Here is a 26596-nt window from a genome sequence, read left to right on the forward strand (position 1 = left end):
GAGCTGAGGTATAGATTGATCTTTTTCTTTTTTAACTTGTAGTTATAGTCATTTTTAAAACCTCAGAAGCTGGGGATATAGCTGAGTTGTAGAGTGCTTTCATAGTGTCTTAGTTGAGGTCTCTATTGCTGTAGAGAGACACAATGACCATGGCAACTCTTATAAAGAAAAACATTTAGTTGGGGTGGCTCACTTACATTTTATATTTTTATTTGCTCAGCTTGCTCCTTTTCATTATAAATCTTCATCAGAGTTAACACTAATAGCCATATGACAGAGTCAGTCCTAGGCTGTTTTGAGATTTCCTCTGCCAATAGAATTAATCCAAAACTCTTCACTTTAGCCTCAGGCAGACCCTTAGTCAAGGGCAAAAAGCAGCCACTTTCTTGACCAAAATATCACAAGACTGACTTCTAGGCACCATACTGAAATTCTCCTGCTCTGAAACCTCTTGAGCCAGCCCTGGACAGTTCAAGTCATTGTCAGAACCATTGTCTTCCATGCTTCTCTTATGGCCCATTAAGCAGTGCTTTCCTAACCCAAAGTGCCAAAGTCCAAATTCCTCCAAACAAAAACATGGTCAGGGTGCTGGAGAGGGGGCACAGCGATTAAGAGTACTGACTGCTCTTCCAGAGGACCTGGGTTCGAGTCACAGCACCTACATGGCAGTTCACAGCTGTCTGTAATCCCAGTTCCAGGGGACCTGACACTCATGGCAAAACACTAATGTACATGGAATAAAAATAATAAAATTCAAACAAACAAACAAAAATGGTCAGGCCTACCACAGCAAAATACCCCAGTCCCTGGTACCAACTTGTCTTAGGGTTTCTATTGCTGTAAAGAGACACTATAACCACAGCAACTCTTATAAGGGAAAATATTTAATTAGGGCTGGCTTACAGTTTCAGAGGTTCGTTCCATTATTGTCATGATGGGGAGCATGGTGCCTGGGAATATGACAGCGTGCAGGCAGACATGGTGCTGGAGAATTCTACATCTTGCAGACAAGAGGAAGTGAACTGAGTGTCACATTGAGGGAAGCTTGAGCAAAAGAGACCCCAGAGTGACACATTTCCTCCAATAAGGCCACACCTAATAGTGCCACTCCCTTTGGGGACCATTTTTTTTTTTAAAAACCACCACACACAGCATGCACAAAGCTCTGGTTCAGTTCCTAGCACTGCATAAACTGGGTGTGGCATAGGCACACAGCAGGGTGAAGGCAGACAGCAAGGTGAAGGATCAGAATTATGTTTGGCTATATGACAAGCTCAAGTCCAACCTGGGATATGTGAGACTATCTCAAAAAAAAAAAAAAAAAAAAAAAAAATCAGAAAGGAAATCTTTTGAATCCTGTCTTTTGTTGTTATCATTGTTGGTTTTGTTTTTTTTTTTTTGTTTTTAGACTACTATGTAGCCCTGGCTGGTTTGGAACTTACTATGTAGACCAGGCTGGCATTGAACTCATAGATCTTCCTGCCTCCTGAGTGCTAACATTAAAGGTGTGTGCACAATTGTCCAGAAGGGAAATCTTGTGTGTGTGTGTGTGTGTGTGTGTGTGTGTGTGTGTGTGTGTGTGTTTGTTTGAGACAGGATTTTTTTTTTTTTTTTTTGTAGCTTTGGAGCCTATCCTGGACTCTGTAGACCAGGCTCCCCTGGTACTCATAGAGATCCACCTGCCTCTGCTTCCAAGTGCCACCACCGCCTGGCTCTTCTTTTTTTTCTTTTTTGATTTTTTTAAGACAAGGTTTTTCTGTGTAGCCCTAGCTGTCCTCACTTTTGTAGACCATGCTGGCCTTGAACTCACAGAGATCCACCTGCTTCTGCTCCTGAGTGCTGGGATTAAAGGAGTGTGTCACCACCACCCAGCCAGAAGGGAAATCTTTTAAATAGAAATGGTTACTTACCTGGAGTATATAATGTCTACTTTTTATGAGAATTGCAGGGAACTGGAAGACAAGAAAAAGATTCAGAATCTGTTAGCTCTTGTGGGAACAGACACCGGTGAAGTGACCTATTTTTATAAGGAGCCTCCCCACAAAGTAAGTAATCTTTGCTGCTATGGTATGATGAGTGTGACTTTTACAAGACACGGGTGAAGGTCTGTAGTCAGAGCGTCTCTACTTGTTAGAGATGCTGCGTGGATAGTAGTTAGCAACCAGTATCTACTGGAAGTTTACAGCTTCTCTCTGCAAAAAACCTTTTGAAGATTTTTTTTTTTCACTATTCAGAAACCATGCTTGGGGACAGGGTGGTGGTGGCTGTAGAGATGGCTTAGAGGTTAAGCGCACTGGCTGCTCTTCCTGAGTTCAATTCCCAGTAACCACATGGTGGCTCACAACCATATATGATGAGATCTGGTGCCCTCTTCTGGTGTGCAGGCATACATGCAGGCAGAACACTGTGTACATAATAAATAAATAAATCTTTAAAAAATGAAACAAGCTGGTCGGTGTTGGCACATCTCTTTAATCCCAGCACTGGCCTACAGAATAAATTCCATGACAGCTAGGGCTACACAGAGAAACCCTGTTTTGGAAAAAAACAAAAAGAAACCTATGAGGGGCTGAAGAGATGGCTCAGTGGTTAAGAACACATTTTGTTTTCTGGTGGACCTGGGTTTGGTTCCTAGCACCCACATGGCAGCTCACAACCATCTGTAACTCCAATTCCAGGACATCACACACCTTCTTAGACATGTACGCGAAGGTAGAACGTCCATACACCATAAAATAAGTAAATTAAAAATTTAAAAGAGCCGGGCAGTGGTGGCGCACGCCTTTAATCCCAGCACTCGGGAAGCAGAGGCAGGTGGGTGGGTCTCTGTGAGTTCGAGGCCAGCTTGGGCTACCAAGTGAGCTCCAGGAAAGGTGCAAAGCTACACAGAGAAACCCTGTCTCGAAAAACCAAAAAAAAAAAAAAAAAAAAAAAAAAAATTTAAAAGAAATTTCTGAGTGCTCTTTCTAGGTATAATACATTTTCAGTGCAAAATGAGTCCTAAATAGTCCCACAAGTCATTTCAGGAGGGCTGTTACCTTACTGGGAGACCTGGATTTTAAATTATGCTTCCTGTGTAGTTCTTTGTCAGTGCTACTAAATTTAGTACATTTTCTTCTCCTTTTTTTTTTTTTGATAACAAGCTTTCTCTATGTAGCCCTGGCTGTCCTGGAACTTGCTCTGTAGACCAGGATCTTTATATTTTCTTTTTTTTTTTTTTTTTTTTTTTTTTTTTTTTTTTTTTTGGTTTTTCAAGACAGGGTTTCTCTGTGTAGCTTTGCGCCTTTTCCTGGAACTCACTTGGTAGCCCAGGCTGGCCTTGAACTCACAGAGATCCACCTGCCTCTGCCTCCCGAGTGCTGGGATTAAAGGCATGCACCACCACCGCCCGGCTATATTTTCTTCTTTAAACAAGAATTTTTGCTATTCAAAATAGGGATTGTGAAGAGAATATTGTTAGAAGGATCATATTTTGAAAACTCAGAATTCCAGTGGATACTGATTTTTTTTTCCTCTGATTCTTTTTTTTTTTTTTGGTTTTTGGTTTTTGGTTTTTGGTTTTTTGAGACAGGGTTTCTCTGTGTAGCCCTGGCTTTCCTGGAACTCACTCTATAATCAGGCTGGCCTCAAACTCCAAGAGATCCTCCTGCCTCTGTCTCTGGAGTGCTGGGATTAAAGGCGTATGCCACCGCTGCCCAGTCTTGTCCCTGATTCTTAAAAGAGTAACTTGCCAGGAATTTGAAAACACTCAGAAGTGTTTATTTGTTTTCATTGTATGCTTTAATTCCAAATTGTATCACTGTTGATGAATAAATGTACTTTTCTTTTGATTAAAAAAAAAGAAAGAAAGAAAAGAAACTTAAGCCTGGGGTTAGGCCATATCTAGTTTATCTCCAGCACTACACCAGAGAAGAACAAAAAGAAAACTAAAGCTTAGAAGGACAGATGTTGTTGCTGAGATTAGAGAAGAAAGCAATGTAGTCTTTGTGAAGAAGACATTTCAGTTCTTAATTTCTTTTTAAATCTTTTTTTTTTTTTGAGCTGAGGACCGAACCCAGGGCCTTGCACTTGCTAGGCAAGCACTCTACCACTGAGCTAAATCCCCAACCCCTTAAATCTTCTACTGATTATAAATTAATAATGGTCTTTATCAAGAACACACAGATGGTGAGACATACTTTAGTCCCCAGCACTCGGGAGGCAGAGGCAGGAGGATCTCTGATTTCAAGGCCAGCTGATCTATACAGCAAATTTCAGGACAGCCAGAGCTACAGAGAGAAACCCTGTTTTTTGGGGAGTAGGGAGTAGACAGGTCTGAATATGTAACCCAAGCAAGTCTGGATCTCAGGAAGTACCCCAATCTGGCCTCAAACTTGTCATCTGCCTGTCTCAGCCACCCAAATATGGGGATCACAGATGCACACCATCTTGCTTCTCTGCCTTTTCACATTTAAAGAATTTCTCTGTAGCATTATCATATATATCTAATGTGCATATTTTTACTGTTAATGTCCTTGTCAAAGAACACCTTACTTTTGTTTTATTTGTTTTGGGTTTTTTGGGGGGGAGGTTTGAGACAGGGTTTCTCCGTGTAACAGCCCTCTCTGGCTGTCCTAGATTTCACTTTGTAGACCAGGCTGGTCTTGGACACAGAGATCCGTCTGCCTCTGCCTCGCAAGTGCTGGGTTTAAAGGTGTGTGCCACTACACCTTCCTCACAGAGTAATTCTCAAAATATACTTTATTAAGTAGCTCTGTGTTTTTATTTATTGTTAATTAGTTTGTATTAACACTGGATTTTATCCAAAAAATTATTTTGTACATGTTACCTTTCGTATAAATGTAATGAGAGTACATGATTATATCAGTTTTAAGCAATTTAATTTATAAATATTGGATCTGTAGAACTAAGGCTAAAAACTGCAATTTCACACATATTGAGACTACTTCTATACCTTTTTTCTTCTTTAGGTAAGCATTCTCCAAAAGACTATCCAGGGTGTACATGTGTGTGAACAGTATGAGCCTTCCGCTTTCAAAGCAGGTAACCACTTGTTCTAGAAATTTTCACTGATGTTGAATTGAAAATCCCAATGCAAGTGATTAGAAGATTTTCCCTACTAGACAGAGATAGTGTTGTTCATAATGATGCCTCTGGCAGTCTTATACCATACATCTCTAGAACTATGCAAAGAATAAACTATTGTTTAATGTAAGGAGTTTTTGTTGTTTTGTGTGTGTGTGTTCATATGGAGGCATGTATGTATGGGTGTGCATTTGTGTGGATGCCAGAGGTTTATGTCAGGGGTCTTCACCTTTTTGAGACAGAGCTTCTCACTGACCCTGGTGTTCACTAACTTGCCTAGACTCTGTCCAGTGAGCTCTAGGGATCCTCTTGCTTCTGCCTTGCTGGTGTTGGGGTAACAGGTGTATGGACCTGGCTGCTGTTTACCTGGGTGCTGAGGATCTTAACTCGGGTCCCCTTGTTTACACAACAGGCACTTTACTGACTTAGCCGTCTCCCCAGCTCCTTAGAACAACTTTCTTTTGCTTTTTAAAAAATACATTCTTGGCTGGGCAGTGGTGGCGCAGGCCTTTAATCCCAGCACTCGGGAGGCAGAGGCAGGTGGGTCTCTGTGAGTTCGAGGCCAGCTTGGGCTACCAAGTGAGCTCCAGGAAAGGCGCAGAGCTACACAGAGAAACCCTGTCTCAAAAAACCAATAAATAGCTGGGCGGTGGTGGCGCACGCCTTTAATCCCAGCACTCGGGAGGCAGAGCCAGGCGGATCTCTGTGAGTTCGAGGCCAGCCTGGGCTACCAAGTGAGCTCCAGGAAAGGCGCAAAGCTACACAGAGAAACCCTGTCTCGAAAAAACCAAAAAAAAAAAACCAATAAATAAATGAATGAATGAATGAATGAATAAATTAATTAATTAATTAAAATAAAATAAAATAAAAAATATATTCTTGCTGGGTGGTGGTGGCGCACGCCTTTAATCTCAGCACTTGGGAGGCTGAAGCAGGCAGATCTCTGTGAGTTCGAGGCCAGCCTAGTCTACGAAGCGAGTTCCAGGACAGCCAGGACTATACAGAGAAACCCTGTCTCAAAAAACAAAAAACAAAACAAAACAAACACAATACATTCTTACTAATTAACTGGACAGTTACACATATTTATAGAGTTCAGTGTGGCACTGTAATGTATATATGCATTGTGTTAGTGATCAGTACTTATTGGTAAGTACTGTGTAGCTCTGTCTGCTTCTCGCCATTTTCACACACACAGTTGTAGTTACACTGTTGTGTCAGAGAACGTTAGAAGTTACTCCAGCTGTCTGGCTGCACCCCTGCCCATCAGCCATCCTCCCCCACCGTCCTCCGCTGTGCCTTCCCAGGCTCTAGTGAACTCATTCAATTTTTGTTATTTGTTACCCTTTCTTTTGACAATTGTGTGGTGTGTCTAACCAAAGTGTTTAAATTGGGCTTTTACTGAGAAAATATTCACAACTCCAGAGGAACATTCTGCCAGAAGATGAATATGATTACCAGGTGAAATGCTGCAGAATTCCCGTAAGAGATTCCGCCTGGGACTTCAGCGCTGTAGGTCTCCAGTGTGTCCTTTTCCTTCCTTCTACAGGGTTAGTGCTAATGCTTGAGGAGCAGGAAGAAGAGCTGAGCAGAGTTTATGACCTTTTGTTTTCTATTTTAGGTCCTAAAGTAAACAAAAAAAGAGTAACAATAAAAGAAAAGGAAGACATAACTGAGCGTTACCAGAGGGAAGTACAGACACTCATCCTGCAGGTGATACATTGGTCTGGACAGACCAAAGTGGTTTCTCTGCACACCTTTAGCTGTGTATAATGCACCTTTGCTATCATATGAGAACTGTCTCTTTGCACTTGTGTTGCGTTCGGGCATCCCGGGGCCAAGAAATTTGAGATTATTCTTAATGTTTGAGCACTTTTTTTTCAAGTAAAGTTAGAGATAGTTTTTTTTATTGTTGTTGTTTTGTTTTGTTTTGAGACAAGGTCTGTCTACATAGCTCTGGCTGTCCTGGAGCTCACTATGTAGACCAGGCTGGCCTCAGATTTAGAGATCCACCTGCCTCTGGGATTAAAGACATACATCACCACACCTAGTTTAGAGATAGTTTTAAAATATAGATTTAAATGTGAACATTAATTTCAGAGAGAAAGCCCTAGATAGTGGCATATTCCTGTAATCCCAGTACTTAGGAGGCTGAGGCAAGAGGATTGTCATACATTTGAGGCCTGCTGGGCTCTATGTAGGGAACCCCAGGCCAACTAGGGCAACTTAGCAAAACCCTATCTCTATATCTCCCCATCCCTCTAAGAGAGATGATGTCCGAGTGAGGGATTCTGTTGTATGGCATACCTGAAGAGAAAAACTCCTGAGATACATGAATAAGTCATATGGAGACTTTAGTCACTGCTTCCGATTTGTTGGAGTTTTTACAGGCAAAAACTGCAATTGTGACGTATACAGAAAGTCAGTGTGGACATCTGCAGCAAGCAGCTGTTGTTTACAGAAGTGGAGATATAGCAGTTCAGTGGTCAGGCAGTTCTCATAACCTTTATGTTAGGGACACATTGTGTAGAATTTATGGCTGGTCCAGAGACCAGTTTACACTAGGAATTTATGGTGAATTTATGGTTGATCTGAGTGACCAGAGACTACTTTACCCAAGATAGTTTTAGCACTTAAAGTATTCTTAGGAATACTTTCACAAGATGGCATAACTATAGTTCAGTAGCCCATTACACTGCCTCTGACAGCCTAATACTGTACAGATCTGGAACTATACAGAGGGTTTTTTTTTTTTTTTTTATTGTTGTTGTTGGTGGTGGTGGTGATGTGTGTGTGTCTCTGTGTGTGGTGTGTGTGTGTGTGTGTGTGTGATCATATGGATGTTGTATATGGTGCATATTTGGAAGGAGGCAAGGGGAGAATAGTAATGCATGCCCTAGAGTAGATGTGGGTTTCTCAGGAGAGAATGGCCTCATAGCACTTATACTTTAAAATCACTGTTATCTATTTGAACATTCTAGAATGCTTCTGGTAACCTTTAGTTTACATCCTAAGCTAACCAAACAATCCTAAAGTATGAATTCCCATTTTGTTTTGTTCTTGTTTTGCAACAAGATCTCATCATGTAGCCCTGGCTGGTCTGGAACATACTGTGTTGACCAGGCTGACCCAAAACTCACAGAGATCCTCCTATCTCTGCCTCCTGAATGTGAGATTCAAGATGTCTACCACCATGCTTGGCTAGAATTTACTTTGTGATTGCCCTGAGGACTATATAGAGAGTAGCATAGGAAAGTTTGTCTGTATGACAAATCAACATTTGGGGTTATATTCATTCATTTAGTGCATATGTTCTAATATTCTTTTATTTAGTGCATATGTTCTAAAATCTAGGAAAATAATACATCATTAACTTACTACTGGGTATAGACAGATTTTTCTTTCACAAAAAATGACACAGAGACTTATTATTAATTATAAAAGCTCGGCCTATAGTGTAGGCTTGTCCCACTAGCTCCTCTAGCTTAAATTAAACTATCTTTTAATCTATGTACTTTCACGTGGCTCAGTTACCTTTACTCTGTAATGTCCATCCTGCTTCCTCTCCATCGGGCTGGTGACTCCACCTTTCTTCATCCAAGAACTCTCTCCATTCAGAAGTCCCTGCTATACCTCCTGCCTAGCTACTGGCCATTTTGCTTTTTTATTAAACCAATCACAGTGACATATCTTTAAACAGTATAATCAAATATCTTGCAGCATTTCCCCTTTTTGTCTGAATGAAAAGGAAAGAATTTTAACTCTAACATAGTAAAACTACATACAATAAGAACATTTATCAGGTAAGAATTAAACATTTAAAATGACCCAGTCTATTTGCATTTGGCAAATTCAGAGAAAATACTCCATTATTAATACTATATGTTGAGTCCAAGTTTTGTACCTAATTTACCTTCTATCATAACTAAGGACAACTATAACTATCTAGTCTTCAACTCTATCAAAGACCCCAGGAGGATATAATATTACCTGAGTGAACAGAAAGTGCAGACCAAGCAGCTTCCAAAACTATGAAATGACAGAGACATTACAGGCCTAGACTATCTGACAGACTTTTCTGTAAAGCAGGAAATTTTTGAAGGATTGTCCTACCCTGTCTTGGCAAAGTTCGGAATCACTTTGTGTGTCCTGCTTGTCCAGTTTGGACAGCAAGTACTGTCAGCAGTCAAGGCAAAGGCCGTTTCTTGCCCAAATGGCTAACTTTGCCACAAAGAAAGCAAACTCCATGTGGAGGTTCTTTGATGCGTCACCATCCTTTTTTTGAAGTAAATTGGTGCTGCCAGGAGCAGATGTGTCTGAAAAGCCATACATTATTAAAACATTTAAAATGTCATATTCTGTAGGTCTTTGAAGTGTTTAAAGATCACCTATCTCTCTAAAATATATATCTGTATGACCTTGAAAACATACCTAACACGACTATACTTTTGATAGTTATAGTTGACTATTAACCTGTATTACTTTTTTATCTTAAATAGCTTTCAAGGACTAAAACTTTACATTACATTTTTAAATGAGCTGCATAGGTATAATATCTTAAATAAGACTAGAAACATATATAAAGTATAACAAAAGTAACCTTAAATTTGTATCAATATACAAAAATATCTTAAACAAGAGTAGAAACATATAGACAGTATAACAAAAACAACCTTAAATTTTTATCAATATACAAAGATCCATACCAAAGTAGACTCAACAACCCACCCTTTTATCTCATCAATTCTATATTATATCTCCCTTTTTCCCTTTAGAAAGAGATCCCTGAATCTAATCTCCTTTGTTTAGCTTTTTCCCTGACCATGACTAGTAACAATTTGTAACCAACCTTCCTAAATGATGACAAACATCCATAACCCACCAAACGACTAAAAACCATCCATCCCACCTCTTGGAATGTGGGTGTTGTGCCCTAGAATGCTTTCTGTTGTCTGGGGGCAATGATAACTTCTGGGGACCCTGAGAAAATTGGGATAATGATCAAGTTCTGGGAGAGCTAGCTATTGTCCAGTCTCTGTGTGATGGGAAAGTGCAAGGCTTATCTGGAGTTCTGACTGGACAGTCTTTTTGAGGCTGGACCATCTCAGCCAGTGGCCTTGAAGCTGTTCTGGATGCAGAACTCCGAGGAAACTGCAATAGAGGCATCTGAGAAGCTGAATCACTTGGGCCACCCGTTTTCATTACTATCTGGTCCCCTTGCTCTGAGAACATACAAACTTTCAAAGGTAACATACATATTTGCATTAACACAAGTATGGGCTGTGTGTTGTGCACAAGCAAGTGAAAGGTGAATTTTTTGTTTTGTATTCAAGCAGGTAAAATATACATCACCTGTCTTGTAGTTTTTGTTGTTGTTGTTTAAGGTTTCTTTCTTTCTTTTTTTTCTTAAAGATTTATTCATTTATTATGTATACAGTGTTCTGCCTACATATATGCCTGCAGGCCAGAAGAGGGCACCAGATATTGTTATAGATGGTTGTGAGCCACCATGTGGTTGCTGGGAATTGAACTCAGGACCATCTGGAAGAGCAGTCAGTACCCTTTACCACTGAGTCATCTCTCTAGCCCCTAAGGTTTATTTCTTTATGTCTGTAGCCAGGGTTTTAGGAGGTCTTCCCTGAACAAACCTGATCCTCTTTAACCTTGAATGAATCCACAGCCATTTGTTTTCTGTGGAAACAAAATCATAACTCTTCCCCAAAGTAATGCATTTTTTGACTTCCATTTTAAAGTTAAGACGTTTCTAAAGTATCTAGGCTGCTTAACTCAGCAGTCCCTTTCACAATCCAGTGTCTCTCAACAGCTGTTATTCTGTTCATTAGCAATCAGAATAAAAAATTCAGAATCAATAAGACATCATATAGGGTCCAGACTCTCTGTGTATTTTCCATCTTTACATGGCTTATCTTTTTTATATTATTTTATTCTCTTTTAAGATTTTATATTATTATTTATAAACTATTTTTTTCTATGACTGTCTATATCCATTTTCTTTTCTTTTTTAAACCTATACACATTTTAAAACATACTATACCTTTTTAGAGGTTTTATGTGTCTGGATCTGTCTTTACTTAGCATCTGCAGCATTCTGATCCTGTGAGACAAATTATAAACCATGTCAGCTGCCAGTGCAGCCCAGCTTAGCACATGTTGCTGGTGGCTGGCTCCAGCCCACAGGCAGCTGAGCCTACCTGGGAGACCGTAGTTACTAGGAAGTTGCATTTGATTGTGTGTTCTGAACTTTTTTTTTTTTTTTTAAGCTTTCTTAGGCCTTATGTGGATGCTTGGTCCCACATTGGATGCCATGTGTAGACAGATTTTTCTTTGGTTCATCAGCTCACAAAAAATGACATGGAGACTACTATTAATTATAAATGTTCAGCCTGTAGCCTAGGCTTGTCTCACTAGCTCTTCTAACTTAAACCATATCTTTTAATCTTTGTTCTTTTATGTGGCTCACTTACCTTTACTCTGTAATGTCCATCCTGCTTCCTCTCCATCTGACTGGTGACTCCACTTTTCTTCCTCCCAGAGTGCTCTCTGTCTAGAAGTCCTTGCCATCCTACTGCCTAGCTATTGGCCATTTAGCTTTTTATTAAACCAATCACAGTGATACATCTTTACACAGTATAATCAAATTATCTCACAACAAGTTATTTGTATGTTATTTAATATGTTCCTGTCCTTATTGGAGCAGTGGTCTGTTGACTTGAAAATTTTCTGCCTTTGGCCAGTATCTCAAAAGTCATAACAGCCAGACCCCAAGAAAGAAATTGCATTACATCCATTTTGCTCTACATTTTCAAACCAAAACTGGAAGAGTCGCCATGTTTCTGTATAACTAGGGCATCCTTTTTATTTTGTTTGTTTGTTTGAGACAGGGTTCTCTGCCTGTCCTGGAATTCACTCTGTAGACCAGGCTGGCCTTAAAACTCAGAGATCTGCCTGCCTCTGCCTCTTGAGTGCTGGGATTAAAGGCGTGTGCCACCACTGCCCGGCTAACTGGGGCATCTGAAAAGGAAGACAGTCCTCTAAGTCCAGAAGGAGACAGTGAGCAGTGAGAATAATGGGGTAGGAAGACTACAGCTTTTCCTTTGGGTGGTGTAGATGAGGGGCTGAGTTTGGACAAAGAGGTGTTCTTATATAGCCCGACACCGTTTATACGGCATTAACTAAAGGGAACTCCGAGTTAGGAGAGGACTCAGTTGGTAAAGTGCCTGTCAGAAAGCAGGAGGGCCTTAGCTCAGATGCCTAGCCGGGCTGGGGACTGGAACAGTGGCTCAGCAGTTAAGGACACTGGCTGCTCCTGCAGAGGACCCAGGTTCAATTCCCAGCATCCACATGGCTGCTGATAACCTCCTGTAACTCTGATGTCCTTTCTGACCTCCACAGCAGGCACCAGGCATGCATGAGACAAACATATGTGCAGGCAAACTTTCATACACACAAACAAACCAACAAAAATAAAATATATATTCAAACAAAAAAAACTGGCCTGACAAGACATGTCTGTAATCGCACTGGGGGAATGGGGACAGGCAGGTCCCTGGAGCTCACTGGCCATTCAGCTTAGGCAATTGGTTAGCTTGAGATTCGGTGAGAAACCATGCTTTAAGATAGAAGGAGGTGGGGAATGATTGAAGGCGACACTTCACTCACTCACATGTACACACACATGTATGAACACAGCACAGACACACACACACACACACACACACACACACACAGAATCAGAGCTGAGATCTGTCTGTTTTGCTGCTGTTTTAGGTTTTGCCCCCACCCCACCCCGTTTTCCTTTGTTCCTAAGAAGGGCTCACCTTCGGACATCTGAAGTCACAGGAGCAGGAATGGCTGGCTAACTCACTCCTCTTGGCCAGTGTAGGTAGAAGCCCTTCACGCACAGCTGGAAGAGCAGACAAAGCTTGCCAGAGAACAAGTTGAAGGACTCATGGAGGACAGACGGATTCGAATTGAGGAGATACAAGTTCAGCACCAGAGAAATCAAGACAAAGTCAAAGAGCTGACTAAAAGGTGAGGACTCAAGAATTACGGTCCTAACAGGTATCCTGTTTTCTGAATGGCTTAGGAGATGGCTCCGCTTACTGTTAAGAGCACATCTGGATTCAGTTCCCAGCATGCACATCAGGTGGCTCCCACCATCTGTGACTCCAGTTCCAGGGGATCTGGCACCGCCACACAGATATATGTGCAGGCAAACCACCAATGCACATAAAAGAGAAATAAATTATTAAAAAAAAGATTAGTGGTTATGGGGATGGAGAGATGGCTCAGCAGTTGCGAGCATTCGCTGCTCCTGAGAAGGACCCAGTTCACTTCCTGGCACCTCTGACCTCAGCCCCTCCCATGTTGCTTCAGTTCAGTTTGTGCTTCAGTCATACTACTAATTTGAGGAACAATTGTTTTAGCAAGCATGTCACTAGGCACAGTAACCCCTGAACTGAAGACTTAGACCAAATCCACATTCCCATAATGATTATAATGATTAGTGTGCCTTTCTTTCCTTGTTTTTTTCGAGACCGAGTTTCTCTGTTTAACAGCCCTGGCTGTCCTGGATCTCACTCTGTAGACCAGTCTGGCCTCGTACTCACAGTGGTCCACCTGCCTCTGCCTCCCGAGTGCTGGGATTAAAGGCCTGTGCCACTATTGCCCAGCTAGTGTGCCTTCATGATGGCCCTCCCACCATATATTGTACTTACATCTTTGTCCCTAGGGTTTTTCTCTTTAGTCTCTGACCTACCCTAAGACCTATAGTAGCCACAAGATAGGCATGTTGAATACTTGATGATCCTTGCTAAGTCGCACCTAACCATCTCCTTTCCCCATTAAACAGGCTTAATTGGTTTTAATTTTGTTTTTATTTTTGAAACAGGATCTCACTGTGTAGCCCTGGCTGGCCTGATACTCTATTTAGTGGAGGTTGGCCTTGAAAACACAGAGAGAGATCCTTCTGCCTCTATCTTCCCAAGTATTGGAGTTAAAGGTATCCATCAGCACGCTGGCCTCATGTTTAATCTATATGTGTGTGTAAGTGTGTAGGTGTGTGTGTGTGTGTGTGTGTGTGTGTATGTGTGTGTGTTGTGTGGAGGCCAGAGGTCAGCCTTGGGTGCTCTTTCTTGTTTCTTGAGACAAGGTCTCTCACTGGCCTGGAACACAGGGATTAGCCTCAGGGACTTGCTGTCTTCACCTCCCCTGCACTGGAGTTTAAGTGTGTGCCACCATGTCTGGCTTTTTCATGTGGACTCTGGGGAGACGTTCCGGTCGTCCTGATTATACAGCAAGCACTTTACCAACTGAGCTTTTTTTTTTTTTTTTTAATATTTATTTATTTGTGTGTATGGGTGCTTTTTTAAAATAAAGATTTATTTATTTTATGTATGTGAGTGCTCTATCTGCATGTATGACTTTATGCCAGAAGAGGGCATTAGATTCCACTAGCGATGGTTGTGAGCCACCATGTGGTTGCTGGGAATTGAACTCAGGACCTCTGGAAGAGCATTCAGTGCTCTTAACCATCTCTCCAGCTCCATGTATGGGTGTTTTGCCTGCATGTCTGTCTGTACACCACATGCAGGCCTGGTGCCTGAGGAAGCAGGAAAAGGATGTCAGATTCTATGAACTGGAATTACAGATGGTTGTGAACTGCTATATGGGTGCTGAGAATTGAACCTGGGTCCTCTAGAAGAGCAGCAGATATCTTTAACCATTGACCCATCTCTCCAGCCCCAAATTTATTTATTTTTTTGAGACAAGGTCTCTAGCCAGGCTGGTCTCAAAAGCCCTATATGACCAAGGGTTTACCTTGAACAACTTAATCCCTCTCTCTGCTTTCCAAGTGCTAAGCTTACAGGAGTATTCCCTGTACCCATTTATTTGATGCTGAGGATTGAACCCAGGACCTTGTATATGCTGGGCCAACTGAATTACATTCTCAGCCCTAATTTTATTCATTTTTGGCTTTTTTTTTTTTTTTTTTAAGATAGGGTTTCACTATTTAGCTTTGGATGGCCTTGAACTCATAGAGATCTGCCTGTCTACCTCCCAAATTCTGGGATTAAAGTCGCACAACACCAGTCCTGGCTATTTTGGGGTGGAGGGTGATATTGGTATTGGGTATTAAACTTGGGGCTTCATGCATGCAAGACAAGCACTACACTACAAAGCTATACTCCAGCTCACAATATGTGATTTAAAAGTAAACAAAAAGGCCGGGCGGTGGTGGCGCACGCCTTTAATCCCAGCACTCGGAGGCAGAGCAGGCGATCTTGTGAGTTCGAGGCCAGCCTGGCTACCAAGTGAGTTCCAGGAAAAAGGCGCAAAGCTACACAGAGAAACCCTGTCTCGAAAAACAAAAAAACAAAAAAACAAAAAAACAAAAAAAAAGTAAACAAAAAGATTCATTTTAGTTATTAATTATTTGTGTATGGATGAATCTGTGTATGTATGAGTGCAGTTGCCCATGGAGTCCAGAAGAGCAGTGTGTTCTCTCAGCCACTGAGCCATCTCCACCCAAATAATGGTGACTTTATATAGTTTTCCAGCAGGTAAAAAGCCATCCTGCATATTGTACAGGTCTGCTCAGTTCCTTTCCTTAGGTGCATCATCCTAAGGCTATTGAGTGGCCTGAAACCCTAGGCCATTAATGACTGTCCTTGGGTGTCACTTATTTTTTTTGCTGTTATTTTATGTATGTTTACAGTGCTTGGTTTTGAACCTAGGACTACATACAATCTAGGCAAGTGTTCTAGTATGTGAGCACATCAGCCCAGCTGTGATATTTTAAATGTTTTTTTAGCATATATTAATTATACAAATTATATATAATAATGGATTTCATTCTGGCATTTTCATTCATGTACATAATACGTTTGATCATATTCACCCCCTTTACTTTCTGTTGTCCCCTCCTACTCCGTAATCTAGGGTTTTTTTTGTTTGTTTGTTTTGATTTGTTTATTTATTGTGTATACAGTGTTCTGCCTGCATGTATGCCTGCATGCCACAAGAGGACACCAGATCTCATTATAGGTGGTTGTGAGTCACCATGTGGTTGCTGGGAATTGAACTCAGGACCTCTGGAAGAGCGTCCAGTGCTCTTAACCACTGAGGCATCTTTCCAGCCCCTAATCTGCATACTTTCAAACAGTTTGTAATTGTGAACATAAAAGTTGCATATGTGTCAGGGCTGGAGAGATGGCTCAGTGGTTAAGAGCACCAATTGCTCTTCCAGAGGACTCGGGTTCAATTCCCAGCACCCACATGGCAGCTAACAACTGTCTGTAACTCAAAAATCTGACACCCTCACTCAGACCTACATGCAGGCAAAATGCCAATGCACATAAAATAAAAATAAATAAATTTTTTAAAAAAGTTGCATATGTGCCATGCTACTCAGGAAAGAGCTACTGTTTGATCAGTCAGGAGTTATAGTGATTGCTTTATGGTATTTAATGCTCTTGCAGGCAGTTGCATCATTTACTATAGTAAATACTTTTCTAGATGTTGGTGTTAACCCAATAAAGTTGCCAGCTTCTGAGGATATTCTGAGGATATTCTTTTTTAGAGATACAAACATCATTTTTTAAATTATTTATTTATTATGTATACAGTATTCTGCCTGCATGTACCCTTGCAGGCCAGAAGAGGGCACAAGATCTCACTACGATGGTTGTGAGTCACTATGTGGTCACTGGGAATTGAACTCAGGACCTCCAGAAGAGCAATCAGTGCTCCTAATCACTGAGCCATCTCTCCAGCCCCAAAGATCATTTGTTTTTTAAATTTCAAGTATCAAGAACAGTCATCAGGACTAGTCAGTGCTTTTGTATTTCCAGTAGTTGGTACTGTCCTTATTCTGGTGGTAAGGAAAAAAATTCAGCTATCTTTTGCTCAGGAAAAATATGCTGTGTCTTTTTAAAACTGCTACTATTTTTTTTAAAGATTTATTTATTATGTATACAGTGTTCTGCCTGCATTTATGCTGTAGGCCAGTAGAGGGAGCCAGATCTTATTATAGATGGTTGTGAGCCACCATGTGGTTGCTGGGAATTGAACCTCTGGAAGATCAGCCAGTGCTCTTAACCACTGAGCCACCTCTCCAGCCCTAAAACTGCTACTGTTTGGGAGCTCACATTGTACAGTTTTTAAAGAAGCTGTATTTCTCTTTTGGAATAGCCTTGTATTTCAGCTAAGCAGTGTGAGCATCTTCATGTTCACAATTGTGGGTTTTTTGTTTGTTTGTTTGTTTCATAGTCTCCATCATACCCAAGACCTGCTCTATGAAAGCACCAAAGACTTTCTACAGCTAAGATTTGAAAACCAAAATAAAGAGAAGGTATGGATGCTTGAAAAAGATCTCTTGATGTCGAAGATTAAGCAGTACAGAGTGCACTGTAAGAAGAAAGAAGATAAACTTGGGAAAGTTATTCCAGTTTTACATGAGACTCATCATACTCAGAATGAATATATTAAGGTAATGCCATTATTTTCTGGAAGAGTTGAAAACCTCTCAGTTGGTGGAATGCTTGCACAGCTTACAGAGACCCTGGGTTTGATCCCCAGCTCTGCATAAAGCCAGATGTGATGGCTCATGCCTCTAATCCAGCATTTGGGAGATTAGAGATGGGAGGATCACAAATTCAAGGTCATTGTTGGCTGAATAGTGGGTTTGAGGCCAGCCTGAGCTACATGAGACCCTGTCAGAGACTTGGAGAATTTCAGTAATATAAATTGTTATATAAGATCCATTCAGTTCCTGAAGCTAAGTAGCAATAACGTCATGAAATAGATAACAAAAAGTAACTGATCATGATGGTATTTGAGGATTTGAAATACTAAGCTAGACAGGATTTAAGACCAGACTATGGAGTGAGACCCTGTCTCAAAACAAAAGTATTACACTTCATTTCCTAATTCCACAAATGGTCCAGACTCTGGGGACAGCACTGTTTTAGTAAGTTAGACAGAGTATTTTCTCATTGTGTTTATATTTTAGTGAACAAGGAAAAATCATAGTTTATCAAGTAATTTTATATTAATAAGAATTATGTAACAATTGTATTACTTGTTGGAACCCCACTAGAAGGGGACCTGGGGACACCCTCTTAAGTCTGGTGCTTTTGCTGAGACCTGCAATGTAGATTAGAGGGAGGGCATCCCTGGCAATGTTTAGCTTCCTGGAATATGTTTGAGGAAAGGGATGTTCTCATGGTTGTGAAATAAACAAGGAGAAGGGAGGGCTGGCAGTGTAGCTCACTGGTAGACATCTAGTGTACACAAGGTCCTAGGTTTAATCCTTAGTACCACAAGAGAAAGAAAAACAAACTGACATACGAGCCCTGGAGGGCTGGCAGAAATAGTCCTAGATGGCTGTGCAGGTCACTGTAAGGAATATAAACATAGTTCTAGTGATTATGTCTTGGAAGGATTGTATAAGGAAGTAACATAGTCTGATGTGAAGGTTATCTCTTATCTTCTTTTGGCCTCTTGAAACAGGGTTTCAGGTAGCCAGGCTAGCCTCCAACTCACTGTAGCTGAAGATGGCCTTAACTTCTGATCTTGCCTCTGCCTCCTGAGTGCTGGGATTCTGGGTATGTGCTACCACACCAGCTTATTATTTTGAAGTGGGTGGTTCATTGCTGTTTCCTGGGCAGAGCTTGATCTCCTGGGCTCCAATAATTCTCCATCTGCCTCCAGAGTAGTAGATTACAGGTGTTGCTTGTGTATATGGATCTGATTTGGGTTTTTTTTTTTTGTTTCTAATTTTAAAAATTGCATTTATTTACGTGTTATGTTTATATGTATCTGTCACTCTTGTGACACATGAACATACCATGATGTGAATGTAGAGGGCAGAGAACTTGCAGGAGTCAGTTCTTTCCTTCCACCATGTGGGGCCCAGGCAGTGTGGCAAATGCCTTAGTCACTAAGCTGTCTCGATGGCCCCCAGTTTAAGGTTTAAGGACTGATTTTTGGCTCCTCCATGGAGCATGTGTGATACATGTTGTTAATGCTTCTTTTCAAAGAGTTAAGACATAAGATGTCTTACTTAAAACAAATTCTGAGCTCCATTCTGTGGTTCTTCTCAGCCAAAAATACTTGTATTTTTTGAGACTGGGTCTCATGTGCCCAGAGTTGGCCTTTAATTGACTACGTAGCTGAGGATGTGGTCCTCCTGTCTCTACCTCCAGAGTGCTAGGATTACAGGGCATGAACACCACATCTGGTGTGCTGGCTAGTTTTATGTCAACTTGACACAAGCTGGAGTTATCAGATGGGAGGAGGGGAACAGAGGGAGCCTTAATTGAGAAAATGTCTCCATAAAAATTGGGCTATGTAGCCAGGCGGTTGTAGCTAGAGTTTTCCTGCCTTGCCCACAGTCAGGACAAATCTTTGTCACCCGCCAGTCCCACAGCCACTCAGACCCAACCAAGTAAACACAGAGACTTATAGTGCTTACAAACTGTATGGCCGTGGCAGGCTTCTTGCTAACTATTCTTATAGCCCAAATTAATCCATTTCCATAAATCTATACCTTGTCACGTGGCTCGTGGCTTACTGGCATCTTTTCATGCTGCTTGTCAGGGTGGCGGCTGGCAGTCAGTCCTTCTGCCTTCCTGTTATTTTATTTCTCCTCTCTGTTAGTCCTGCCTATACTTCCTGCCTAGCCACGGCCAATCAGGTTTTATTTATTGACCAATCAGAGCAACACATTTGCTATACAGACCATCCCACAGCACAGCCAAGTGCAGACCATCTCAGACACCAGCACTCAGGCTTATGGTCCTAATCATCCTCTATGCAGACCTGTTGGGTAAAGCCACAAGGAACCCAAGAATGGGCTCCCACAGGACATACAGAATATCCCACAGCACCCCCCCTTTTTTTTTCAGAAAGGAAGGTTTTAACCTTAACAAAGTAAAATTACATATAAATTGGGAATTTGGGCGTAGCTTCTCTTACTACTTCCTGCTGGATAGGGGCGCTGTATCTTATGGGATACAAAGAGAATTTTAGGATTATGGAATAGTCCATGAGGCTGTATTGTCTGAGCCAGTTGCCTTGAATCTGATCTGGACGTTGGATCATCTGGGCCATGGTGTCCTCGGAGACCTTTCAGGGAGTCTTGGCTGGTCAAACCTAATGTATCTTAATCTGGAAAAAATCCATAGCCTCTTGCTTTCTGTGAAAACAAAAGCAGAGCCTCCTTTCCAAAGTAACACATCCTTATATGCAAATTTTGAAGTCAAGGAATCTTTATTATATACATATTGGTTTAACTCAACATCTTTTATGATCAAATGTTTTTCTGCAGTTAAAAATCCCAAAGACAACACAATCCAGATTCTCTGTGTAATATTAATCTTTGCATGGCTTATTTTTTATATTAATTTTACTGTCTCTTTAAAGACTTTATTTTTAAGACTATCTATTTCTTTATATAACTATATATATTCCTTTTTCTCTCCCAAGTCTACATACATTTTTACACACATTGTAAAGCATTTAAAGTCTTGTTCCATCTGAATCTGTCTTATTGTGAATCTATTGCTTTAAACTACAGCATTTGTAAGCTGAAACGGTGCTATGGCTGCTGGCTCTGCCCACCTCAGCTTCCCAACATGGCGGTGGTAGTTTACTGGGAGTTATTGTGGGTCTATGCTTTTATCCAAGCAGTGTGTAGCCCAGAAACCTTTTTTGTTTTGTACTAGCAAAGGCTAAATCCACCACACAGCTTAATGTGCCACTTCCAGAGGCCTCATTCCCGCCATATGGCAGGTCGAGCGAACACACCAGAAGCTCAAACCGGCAACTGCCGCTCATTTGAAAGAGACAATTAGAAAGCTGGTTTTTAGCTCCATTTTAGAATCTTTTCTCAGGTTTTAGGTAGAAACTCTTGCCAACACATTGGGCGCCATTTGTAGCTAGAGTTATCAGATGGGAGGAGGGGAACAGAGGGAGCCTTAATGAGAAAATATCTCCATAAAAATTGGGCTGTGTAGCTGGGCGGTGGTGGCACATGCCTTTAATCCCAGCACTCAGGAGGGAGAGCCAGGCAGATCTCTGTGAGTTTGAGGCCAGCCTGGTCTACGGAGTGAGTTTCAGGACAGGCACCAAAACTATACGGAGAAATGTTGCTAGAGTTTTTATCTCTGGGTCTCGCCAAGCCCAAGCAACCCCATGGCCTACTTATAAAATAAATACACAGACGCTTATATTATTTAAACTGCTTGGCCATTAACTCAGGCCTACCATTGTCTAGCTCTTACTCTTATACTCAGCCTGTTTCTGTTAATCTATATGTTGCCACGTGTTCTGTGGCGTTACCTGCGGCCTTTACATGATGCTCTCTGGATGGCAGGCTGGCATCTCCTCCTCTCTGCTTTCCTGTTCTCTCAATTTTCCTCTCTGCTAGTCCTGCCTATACTTCCTGCCTGGCTACTGGCCAATCAGTGTTTTATTTATCAATCAGTCATCCACAGCAGAGAAACCCTGTCTCGAAAAACAAAACAACAAAAAAAAATTGGGCTGTAGGCAGCAAGGTTGTAGGGTATTTAATTGTGATTGATAGGGGAAAGCCCATCCCATTGTGGGTGGGGCCACCTTGAGCTAGTAGTCCTGAATTCTATAAGAAAGTAGGATGAGCAATCCATGAGGAGCAAGCAGCACCCCTCCATGGCATCTGCATCAACTCCTGCCTCCAGGTTCCTTCCCTGCTTGAGTTCCTGCCCTGACTTCCTTCAGTGGTAGACTATGGTGTGGAAGTGTAAGCAAATAAACCATCTCTCCCCCATTTGTTCATGGTGTTTCATAACAGCAATAGAAACCCTAACTAGGTCATCGGGGTTGTTTTATCTTAAAAATATCTACTTATGTACACTTGAGAGAAAGTCCAGAAAGGCAAGTACAGACATGGCAGGGCCCTGAGTGTCTCCTCAAATCTGTTCCTCATGTTTGCTCTGGAAGTCTTTTCCTCCCTTCTTTACCACAGTGTTATTTTGAATTACCTGATGGGACTGGAGAGATGGCTTAGCAGTTAAGAGCACTGACTGCTCTAACAGAGGACCTGGGTTCAATTCCCAGCAACCACATGGCAGTTGACAGCTGTCTGTAACTCCAGAATCCAACACCCACACACAGACATACATAAACACCAATACACATAAAGATAAATAAATTAAAAGAAATACCTGATTATAGATGGGGCTGAACATTAAACCTTTTTATCCTTTGGCCTACAGTCTCTAAAGGATAAGCTAATACAAGAGAAAAAGCTGTCCAACATGTACCAAGAACAGTGCATTTCCCTAGAAGAGGAACTTGCTCGAATCCGGGAGGAAGAGGGGGTGAGGAGAGAGATCTTCAAGGTATGTGGTGCTCTCACACTTGTGACGACATGCAGGCGGCTCTGGGGAATGATTCTCTCCTCTTCATAAACTCCTCATCACCCGTTTTTAGGATCGCTCCAACAAGATGGGGAAGCGCTTACAGATAATGACAAAGCGCTACGAGGCCCTGGAGCAGCGACGTATCCTGGAAGTCGAAGGCTTCAAGACGGACATTAAGGTTCTTCGACAGAGGCTGAAAGACCTGGAGCAAATGCTCTATAAGGTACTTTTGCTCCTTATAGAGTTAGAAGAGGGCGACGGGGGTGGCCAGGAGGGTTCCTCAGAAGATGGCCAAGGATGTGGTGTGGATTTCAGATGAGTGTGTGTGTGAAAATAACAAATCAGTGGCACTACAGAAACCCGGAAGGATGTGCCGTGGCCTTACTTGGACACCAACAGATGAGTATCCTTGAAATCCTTGAATCCTCTGAACATCAGTTCAGCAGGAACACTCTGTTGGAAAAACAGACAACTTACAAATTACCACTCTTCCCAGTTCAACCAGATGAAAGGAATTAGGTCTGTTTGGGGGAGGGGAGCTGAGCAGATGGCCCAGTGAGTACAGTTGCTGCCTGTGCAAGCATTAGGACCTGGGTTCAGATCCCTGGCAGCCCCGTGAAATCCAAGCCCAGACACACATCTGTAACCCGGTGCTGAGAGATGAGGACAAGGAACCCAGGATGTGCTGGCCAGCCAGTGTAGCCAAAGCAGTGACCTCCAGGTTCACTGAGAGACTATCTCTCAGGTCCACACTTTATTCGAGACCAGTATATGATCCTCATAGCAAATTCCAGGGCAGCCAGGACTGCATAGTGACACCGTGTCTCAGAAACAAGACAGCAAAGGTGGAGAACAATTGAGGACACCCAGTGTCATTCACTGACCTTCACTCTTGTGTGCATGGGTGTGCACGGGTGTGCACATATACACTATTCTTTCAAAAAATACTGTCTGTTTTTAAAGTGGGGAAAATAATTGAGTAATGATGTACTTTCCCAGATACGTTTTAGCATCAGTATCTTTTTTTTTTTTAATTTATTTATTTATTATGTACACAGAAGAGGACACCAGATCTCATTACAGATGGTTGTGAGCACCATGTGTGCATGGATGAACTCAGGACCTTTGAAGAGCAGTCAGTGCTCTTAACCTCTGAGCCATCTCTCCAGCCCTTAGCATCAGTATCTTGAGAGCTTTGGTGGAGATTTAGTAATCACTGTTAAATCCTAACTAGTTGCTATTGTTCTGAACAAAGTTGATAGAAAAAAAAAGAAGAAAGAAATGCTTTCTATCATTTTTGGCAAAATTACCAATAATGATATTTATTGGTCATTTTTTTTATTATTATTAACGTTTATTTATTTGTGTGTGTGGTATGTATGCCATGGTACATGTGTGGAGGTCAGAGGACAACTTGTGGAAGTCAGTTCACTCCTTCCACCATGTGGCTCCTGAGGTCCAACTCAGATCCCCAGGCTTGGTGGCAAGTGCCTTTACTAGCCAGAGTGATGTCACGATGCTGTTCCGGTCTTTCTGCCTGTGGTTAGTTGTTTATGAATCTCTATCCCAAGCTTCACTGCCCTTTTATTTTGTTTTTGTTTTTGTTTTTGAAATGGTGTCATGTCGCCCAGGCTGTCCTCAAACTGCATAGGTAGCCAAGGATGATCTGAACTCTTGATGGTCTGCCTTCTTCTCTGAAGCCCTTTGACTAATTAAACATTTTCATTTTAAAATTAGTCACTGAGGAATTTAGGATTGCATTTATCATATGTAAAGAAGGAGCCAGCCAGCATAGTCTGTTCTTTGTGACTTGATTTCTCTCCCTTAGCTGATGCCATAATTCTTTCTTTTTTCTCTCTTTGCTCAACTCTGTAGGCAACAGCAAGTGCCCAGGGAAACCAGGACCTTGCCATTCTGTGTGAAGTTCGTGACAGCAATAGAAGAGCTCACAAGATACAGGGAGAGCTGAAGGAGCTCAAGTCTAAAGTGTTCGGTCTGGAGAACGAGCTCAGGCTGTGTTGATGTCTACTTTCTGGGGAGGTCAGCTTCCTGGGACCTGAGGCACGGTCACCTGTTCCCAGGCAGTGGACGTAGAGTTAGCCCGAGTAGTGGTATTTCTTTTTATAAAGATGGTGTTAAGGGCATGATGGCTCACATCTGTAATCCCAGCTCTTGGGAGGTAGAGACAGGAGGATTGCCACAACTTCAAGGTAGAGGCAGGTAGAGCTCTGTGATTCAAGGCCAGCCTGGACTACATAGTAAGTTCTAGGCCATCCAAGGCTACTTAGTGAGACCCTGTCTCCAAAAAACCAGCAACAAACATCAAAACTAGAAAGGGAAATAAAAAAACAAAACGAAACAGTGATAAATTGGGATGCTGAAAGTCTGGGCTTGCACTGACCCTAGCTGTTTCACTGTCGGACCTTCTGAACTATAGCCTGGATTACTTGGAGACATTCCTGCTTTTCTTTTACATATTGACAGGCCTTTTGCGCTTTAAAAAGACGGTAATGGGGGCACTGGAGAGATGTCTTAGTGGTTAAGAGTACAAGCTGCTCTTCCAGAGGCCCTGGGTTCAGTTCTGGCACTTCTGACATCCTCACACAGGCATACACATAGGCAGAACACCAGTACACATGAAAATAAATAAAAGGTCAGAGTAGCATGTAGCTTAGCTGGTGAAGTGCTAGTCCAGGGGACAGAACCCCGGGTTCTCGCCCTAAGGCTACATACAGCCAGGCATGGTGGCTCATCTGTAATCAGCACTGGAGAGAGGTACAAGTGGATCTGAAGTGCACATTCACCCTGCGCTATATGGTGAGTTCCAGGCTAGCCTGGGCTACAACAGACCATGTCTAAAAAACAAACAGACAACGATGACAAAAACTCAGGAAGAGATGTTTTGCAGAGGTTGGCTAAGTGTCAGTGGATCAAAAGCATTCATTGACGTGCATTCCTTCTTGGCGGTGCAGGAAGGAGGCAGCAAATTACATACACGATGGCAGTTATTGAGTTGTATTTTAGCTGTGTGTGAACATGTTCCAAGTGATGACCACCAGGAGGCAGTACAGCCCGGGCTCTTAAGTAAACATGGTCATTAAGACAAAGGTGCTACTTTATCGAGAGTGGGCAAAACCAAAATGATACTCAAGTCAAAAAAGTTTGACATTTTATCAATGTTTTTTTTATTTTCCAAAAATATGATTCAAAATTTTTCAATAAAATCTGTAGTTTAAAATATTTCAGTGTTCCATGATGTCTTATGCTTATGCCTTGTATAAGCATTTATCTCAGTTTACTTTCTTTTTAAAAAAATATTTTTAGCCGGGCGGTGGTGGTGCATGCCTGTAATCCCAGCACTTGGGAGGCAGAGCCAAGCGGATCTTTGTGAGTTCGAGGCCAGCCTGGTCTACAGAGCGAGACCTAGGAAAAGGCACAAAGCTACACAGAGAAACTGTTGTCAAAAAAAAATTATTTTTAATTTATTTATTTAGGGTGGAATTGGTGAGTGCTACGACTTGTTTATACCATTTTTAATATATAGTGTGGTGCCTGGAGATAGTGGACATTCAGTTACAGTTAGCCTATGGTCTCTGCTTTGGTTTTAATTCGATTCCTATAATTGCCCATTACTATCAGTCAGATTTCAAGACATATTTAATACCATCCATTCCTTCAGAAATGTATTTAATTAAGCCCAGCATGGTGGCTTATACCTGTAATCCCAGCACTCAAGAGGCAGAAACAAGATGATCACCATAGAGGCCAGTCTAGTCTATACAACAGGTTCCAAGTCAGCCCAGGGCTGTGCACTGAAACTTTGTCTCTTAAAAAAAAGAAAAAGGGTATAGAGATGGCTCTGGAACCTGCCTGGGGGAAGGGGGCAGGGAATTAACAAAAACACCAAGATGGCATTGGGCATGGTGGAACAGTTTCTAGGTAATAATCTGAGGAAAGATGAGAAACTATCAGAAATTGGACAGACACTAGAGAGCTGGAAAGGGAGCCTTGAACTCGTGATAACAGCAGCAATAGCAGCAGAGACAGCCAGGAATCACTCAGAAACAAGAGCCTTTCTCAGAAGA

The 26596-nt window shown here is 41.8% G+C and overlaps 1 protein-coding gene across 2 annotated transcripts in view; it reads left to right on the plus strand.

Moving 5' to 3' along the window:
• Ccdc77 (coiled-coil domain containing 77) overlaps positions 1-24655 on the plus strand; it is a 36013-nt gene extending 11358 nt beyond the window's left edge. For both annotated transcript variants that reach the window (XM_028880405.2, XM_037204188.1), the window contains 8 exons: positions 1949-2045; positions 4971-5043; positions 6707-6798; positions 12989-13137; positions 17377-17596; positions 22365-22490; positions 22582-22734; positions 24387-24655. In XM_028880405.2, the coding sequence (XP_028736238.1) occupies positions 1949-2045; positions 4971-5043; positions 6707-6798; positions 12989-13137; positions 17377-17596; positions 22365-22490; positions 22582-22734; positions 24387-24533 (1057 nt within the window). In that variant the 3' untranslated portion in view covers positions 24534-24655. The remainder of the gene's footprint in view (positions 1-1948; positions 2046-4970; positions 5044-6706; positions 6799-12988; positions 13138-17376; positions 17597-22364; positions 22491-22581; positions 22735-24386) is intronic.
• The last annotated feature ends 1941 nt before the right edge of the window (positions 24656-26596 follow it).

This window comes from Peromyscus leucopus, chromosome 3, assembly GCF_004664715.2.
Source record: "Peromyscus leucopus breed LL Stock chromosome 3, UCI_PerLeu_2.1, whole genome shotgun sequence".
NCBI lineage: Eukaryota > Metazoa > Chordata > Mammalia > Rodentia > Cricetidae > Peromyscus > Peromyscus leucopus.